Genomic DNA, 6781 nt, shown 5'->3' on the forward strand with positions numbered 1-6781 from the left:
TTCTTTTCTGAACTTGAGTGAAAATAGTCTTCTTCCTTTCGAAATGTGAGTGGAGTAAACGTCTCTCGAATATTAAAGAGAACTATACCATATAAAATTTGTAAATTAACCATAATAATTGTTTAATTGTAAACATCAGTGTATTAATCTCATAAAATATGAGTTATAATCTAAACAATAGTCTCCCATAATTAAAAAAAAAAATTACAGCAAAACATGAACTACACAATAATAGTTTTTTGATACAATAAAATACAGTGTAACGAAGCTGCCAAACGCACACTAAGACCACTGATATTTCAACCAAAATAAAATATATATATAAAAAAAAAGACAAAATATAAACAAAGACAACGTCAAACCAGGTTGGATTTACGCCGACACAACAATACGGTTGGGTACATACAATAATTTTGTCAGCTTTCAGTCTTATTAATCGTTTTTAGAAACCTAAATAACAAATACAATCTAAAATTTAGTTTTATTATTTTTTTTATCACCATACGGGACGAGAGCATGACTACTCAAAAAAGTGAGATAATCTCCGGGTTTAATTATCAGATGAAATTTTCCGTTTCCAACAAGTAGGATGTGTTGGATATACAGCAGCTGTCTGTTTGAATCACAATTTGATCAATAGCTCTGCTGAAACTAATCACACTTCTTATTATTACATTGTTCAGGACAATTTTAGTTCCCGCTTCACTTGGCTGCAAAAATTGCTTCTAAGTCTTTGTACAATCCTTTTGATTTTGACTTGAAATCCGAAGATGAACTTGAACTCCTGCTCCTTTTGGCGCTCCAAAAGCCATTCCATTTAGTCTGACTGGTCGAAGGATCATTGATAGTTCCACTTCTTTCTTTGCTAAAGCTGGACTTAGCCATTTCTCTCAGTTGTTTTAGCCATGGTTTGTCTGTTGACCCTGAGCTTCTGCTGCCTGAGCTCCTGATCCTGTCGGCAGAACCCGTATCAACAGCAACTCCTTCCCCACATCGATCCAATGGAAATTTGCTTTCCAGGTTTCTAGTCAGCTTCTGTGGGAAAACGAGCAGGAGAACTCCAAAGGAAGCTACTTTTAGGCCTGACAAAAGAGATTTTGTAGTCGGGTCCAGTTGCTTTACTTGTCTGTACAATGCATACCATTCGTTGATCATCTGGGCAAAATATCCGACTAAGAAAAGCGCAAGCATGGAGATTCCAACTTTAGTCTCTCCCCCGGATGAAAATTCCTTCTCTATGAAAACTAAACAAAGTGTAAATAAACCCACTTGGCAGGAAATGGAAATGATCTCAACCAACTGAATCTTTTTCTTAATGAAAGGCTTCTTAAGAACCATGAAAAAGAGCTGAAATGAGGTGATGCATAATAGAACTACTGTTGGAGTTTTAGAGGACCAGTCATCCGTATAGACACCAGCTAGAATTCCTAGAGAAACTCGTTTCACAGATTCAAGGAGTGTGTAGTATATTCTAAGTATTCCAAACAGCTTTTGTATGAAAGGTGCTTCTGCATCTTCTGTTTCATCATCAGAGGCAATGATACGATCACGTTCCTTGTGGGGATTGCCTCCGGAAATCTGTGAGAGCATGTATTTTGGGGGACCTCTCAGATCTTCAAACAGAGGGCCTAAAATGGTTAGATAACTGGAGTCTGGTTGGTTTTTCCATGTCCATTGGCCTCTTTTACCAGGACCTAGAGTTACTCTGACAATCTCTTGATACCAGTGAAATCTCTGGCCTTCTTGATGAACTTCCTTGTATTGAAGCAGCTTCCCAAGGGTGATTCCAACTGAGAGGAACAAGAGCAAGGACAGCAACAGAAAAGACACCACAGCCAACAGAAGAATGCCAAGTATTAATCCAGATCGCGCTCCACCTTAAACATTAGCAGATAAGTTAACATCTTACACGTGTGCTTGAAGTTATCTACATTTGCTTGAAAGTTCTCTACAAAACTCATAAGATTAAGATACTCATTATAAAGAGTTTATAAATAAATATTACTTGCAGTGACATATAGATAACACTTCAAAAAGTAATGGATATCTGATGCAGAGCTTTTTCATGTCAATGTCGATGATAAAAAGGGAAAAATGAATATTTTAACTTACCTTCAACTAGAGCAGCAGAAGCCTTGCAAATACAAGGCAGTGCAAGAATTATAAGAAAGATCTCAAATCTCGGGAATGTGACTGCTCCATAGCCTCTCTGCTTTTCAGAGTTTTTCTTTCTGAATTTTACAATTAGGACGAGTAAAATATGTAGAAGTATCAAACTACCGCCAATCACAGCTAACCAGAACATGCTTCTGTCGAATTCCCTCCAACTACAAGAGGAAATGAGTGCTGTAATATAGTGTATCAATAGACAAATGAATCTTTAGAACAAAGAAAATAAAAAGAAGGCTAACTCCTTCGTTAAAATGTTCTTCTTAACCAGAACTAAACACCATATACCTTTGGCAATCTGGAATGTCTAAACATGTTCATTAAAATAATTAAATGAAATGTCCCAATAACTTACCCATTCATGTGATTCGAATCCAAATAATCTGCTTCTGGTTTAATATTTTGGCTCTGCATACATGTGATACATTTGATCATTCAATGTATTCATAACATTCCGTTCAAAGCTGAAAAATAAGTGACGTAGCAGGAAAATTTTATTTTTACCTCGAAAAATGACTCGTATTCCATTGGAGTTAGAGGTGAGCCATATACAGCTGCGTCAGTGTTTGAATTCCCTGCAACTGGTTGCTCACTTTGAAAAATAGCTAAATGATTAAATTTGGAAATGTAGGAATGTGGGCCATCTGGGGAACTTGAGCCCACCATGACTGGGTGACTCTGCCCTGTTTCCCATGGTAGATTGAAGTATGGAATACTCCACTGAATACCTCTGGCAAATTCATAATATTCAACTGGCAACGTATCCACCAACCATCTTGACAGTGCAAAAACCTGGATGTGGCATGCAGTTCTCTGCGTAAAAGGAACACACGAGGTGATGGATTTCAGTTTTATAGCTAAAGCTGACTTTAGACAATCTTTGAGGATATAAAATGGCAATGGCATCTTATATCTACTCTGATTCTAAATGTTATGCTTCCACATTCAAGAGTAAGTCAAAAATCATACAAATAAGTCAAAAATCATACAAAAAGGTTCCTTGCAGGATCAGACACCAGAGAGTACGGTGGTTTCAAAAATGCCCCGACAGATAGAAGGCTTGATGTTGCCACAGTGAGCAGCCCAGCAGCAACAGATGTTGCCACGAAAGCAGCGGTTACGAATGTAGAAATTGTAGAAGAGATTGTAGGTACAGAATCTGCAGATATGTGTCATAACTTTCATAAGAAAAATACTAAAGAAAACCATGGGGAACTGACAGTCATCCAAAAATTGGATGTAGCATATTAATTGAGCTAATAATAAACAAGAAGAGAGGAATCGTTACAGTGCTTCACTTGTAGAACATTAGAAGGTAGATTCTTGTTTCCAGCAACATCCCCAGTTACATTTTCGGGAACATTGACAGAAACAGTATCAGCATTAGCTTGTATCTCTAAAATGTAAATGCTCCGTCTTATTTCTTGAAAGCTGGATAGCATTAATAAAAGAATTAAAATTAAAATAGACTTGAGTTCTAATCTTTGAAAAAACGATCCAAAGCTGCTTTGCTCATTTTCATGGTATTCCATGGTAGGTGTTTACAGAAGTTGCTAATAATAAATAACTTGCCTCTGCAAATGCCCTCCTGAGATCGATATCAAAGAGGAGTTAAAGCCAAATACAGGCTTCAAGAACTTGATTAATATTGGGATACTATCCTGCCTAGTCCTTGTACTAGATGTTGTACTCAATCTCACAGCAGGTCTCTGAGAATCTGAGAGTCACATCTATGCTTATGTCAGGAGGAAAACCCGCATTCACAAAGTATTCCCAGAAAAGAAATAAAGTCTAGAAATTTTTATGCTCAATTAATTGCAGAGACTCTAGAAGTTTCTTACCAATCTTTCAAACTTTTAAGTCAATAGGAACTGAAAAAATAATGGAGAATCTAATTTAATTCAATCTAAAAGTTTCTTACCAATCTTTCAAACTTTTAAGTCAATAGGAGCTGAAAAAATAATGGAGAATCTAATTTAATTCCATACGAAAAGAATGCACAATATACCATAAAGGAAAGTAACTGGATCAATTGGTGAGACAGGAGTCCCATATCTGCTTATAATGGAGTTTGATTTGAGACTTACAGTGATAATAGCAATGCTAGATATATTTGCAACCTGAAAAGAAATTGCAAATGATATGAACACCCAATGTGAAATTGGTTTGCGAATATTTGAGCAAAATAATATAATAATTTGAAGATTATCGATAGCAAGGTCCCAATTTATGTAAGGTATATATTCAAATTACCATAAACCCAAATCTGTGATTTCCACGGTTTTTTCCATTGATTGGAACAAGTGTTCCCTGACTTGAATTCAAAGAATTTAGAATTTCCGCAGATGAATTGAGAACAGCTTCTGAGAAGTACAAGTACACCTTCAACTTCTCATCATCATTAGTTGCCTGCACAGTCCTGGTTTTATTATTTAGTTGAAGCAACTTTTCAGGAACATGAGACCTTAGGTCGACAAATAAACTTCTTCTATCTGTAGAAAACAAATAGCAACAAAATGAACTGAGTAAGTTACGTAACAAAAAAGAAAAAAAAATCTAAAAAAAGGAAGATAACATTTACCAGTTAAGAGAGCTAAAAATATGAAAATGAATACTCATGTCGTCATAGCGACAAGGTAACTCTATAAGAATGTCGAAATCCAAATTTCAACATGAAGATTGAAGGACAAGATAACAAACTCACCAAAATGTACATAGAAACTGGAATTTTCTGCCCTTGAAAATATGTTCCCTGCGGTGTCAGTACAAAAGCTTTTATCCATTACCAATATCACTCTCCCATACTGAACATTAGATGATAAGCTCACAAGAAGAGAATATTCGAGGCTTCGTTGTACAGTGATAAGAGAAGATGGTATAACTTGGCCCGCACCATAGACCAGCAGCTGAAAAGAAAGATGAGAGTATTTAATGATTTGGCCCGTTGATTTATAAAAGATGAATCGATCGTGTATCAGCAACTTTGCAAAATGAAATTAGTTAAAACATTGATATATTTTGTTGGCCACCTACTCACGTTGCAGGCATTCACAGAAGAACATCCAAAACCTCCTCTGCTGCAACAGGGTTCGGTAAAAGAAATATTTACAGAGACATTTTTGGCATTTGTAAAAGATGATGATGCAGTTATATATGCTGTAGGAGGGACTGTATCTGCAAAAGTGATATGGAATTGAACATTAGCATCCAGAAATCCAAGTCAGTATAACTAGCAACATTCCAAAACCTGAATGTCAGAGCATCTAATGCCACAAGAATTGGCAATTAACACTTTCAACAGTAAATGGATCATAATCAGATCTACAGCAAAGTAAGACTGGGATCTGATGGAAATCAAAGACAAGACTCTAATTTTCTTATCTTCAGTTAGACGACATTCAGTGACAAGCATAATATATAATCACATTTTTACACTATTCCAACTGATATCAAAGGAATTCTACCAACAAGTCTCTTGTGCATACTTAGTAGTTAGTACTGAAGTAACGATAACAAGAACTCAAAAAAAGATCAAAAGTAAGTCTTCTTAACCAACAATCCAGTTATGGCTAGAACAGCCAACTCCTTGAGATCCATAGCTGCAGACCTCAAATGTGTGATTCCCATCATGCAAGCCTGTGTATGAAACTTCCCAAGTTCCACAATCTGAAGCAATGCCATCATCCAGCTGCATGCATGGTATAAAAAAAATCCATCAAATTTAGTAAATTAAAAATTTCAAAACAAAAATACCATCTTAAATTGTTACAAGTTCTAAGAAAAATCATGTATGGGCAGCAGTTGGCTAGCTAGAACGACGAACCATCCAGTCTTCTTTATTCCTTTTTTCCAAGTAAAAAACCTTCAATTTGTATTTCAACAAATTCTCAACAATCAGGAAATACAGATGATGTTATTAATAAATTATTTTTGGGCATTTAATAGGACAGTTTAATCGACAAGACTAAAATAAAACTTCAGCCTTCAGGTGCAAAAATCTCAAAGCAAATTCATTGCAACAATGAACAACTACCAACCCATTTCAACTTATAGACAACAGAACATGAAAAAAAGCAATTGTAAAGTCTCACGTTGCAAAGCAGACCCAAAAAAAAAATTATTATAACCAATAAACAATTCAACAAACCTTGCAACTGATTCTACAGTCAGTGCAATTGTAATTTCCAGCGACCAACACTTGAAACAAAAATGTGGCTGAGTTCAGTCGTGAAAATAACTTAGGAGCCTTCAAGAACTTCACAGAGACCACAGAATCACCATGAACTTTGAAGAACAGAAGTGAAAGAACCCAACATTGCAAAACATACCATGTAAAATTTTTCAAATTCATTTTGGAGAGGGAGAGCTTCAAACAGAAGTCTCAATTATGCAGAGGCCAAAAGAAACATTAGTGGGGTTTGTGCAGTAAAGTTGCAGAACAGAGAAAGCAATGCAGTGCAGTGCATGGAAATAAAAAAGGAAAGAGGGAGAGAGAAATTAGAGGAAATATATAAAGGCCAAAGAGTGGTTTTAGAAGATGAGGCGATGAGTTTAGCGGCTGATGAAGATTATCAGTTAATGATAGTGCACATGAGGCTGACAGTTCAGAACA

General features: G+C 36.0%; 1 protein-coding gene across 1 annotated transcript; it reads right to left on the reverse strand.

The window, feature by feature from the left end:
• Positions 1–548: 548 nt before the first annotated feature.
• Positions 549–6520, reverse strand: LOC18046099. The gene is made up of 13 exons (XM_006439788.2): positions 6317–6520; positions 5722–5857; positions 5207–5343; positions 4874–5075; positions 4423–4661; positions 4178–4289; positions 3742–3886; positions 3458–3600; positions 3159–3328; positions 2674–2982; positions 2525–2577; positions 2113–2327; positions 549–1877 (listed from the first exon to the last, which is right to left on the reverse strand). Exons 1-13 carry the CDS (start codon positions 6518–6520, stop codon positions 703–705), a joined length of 3240 nt encoding a protein of 1079 aa, XP_006439851.1. The 3' UTR covers positions 549–702.
• Positions 6521–6781: the final 261 nt, after the last annotated feature.

Source organism: Citrus clementina, unplaced genomic scaffold (assembly GCF_000493195.1).
Source record: "Citrus clementina cultivar Clemenules unplaced genomic scaffold, Citrus_clementina_v1.0 scaffold_3, whole genome shotgun sequence".
NCBI classification, from domain to species: Eukaryota; Viridiplantae; Streptophyta; class Magnoliopsida; order Sapindales; family Rutaceae; genus Citrus; species Citrus x clementina.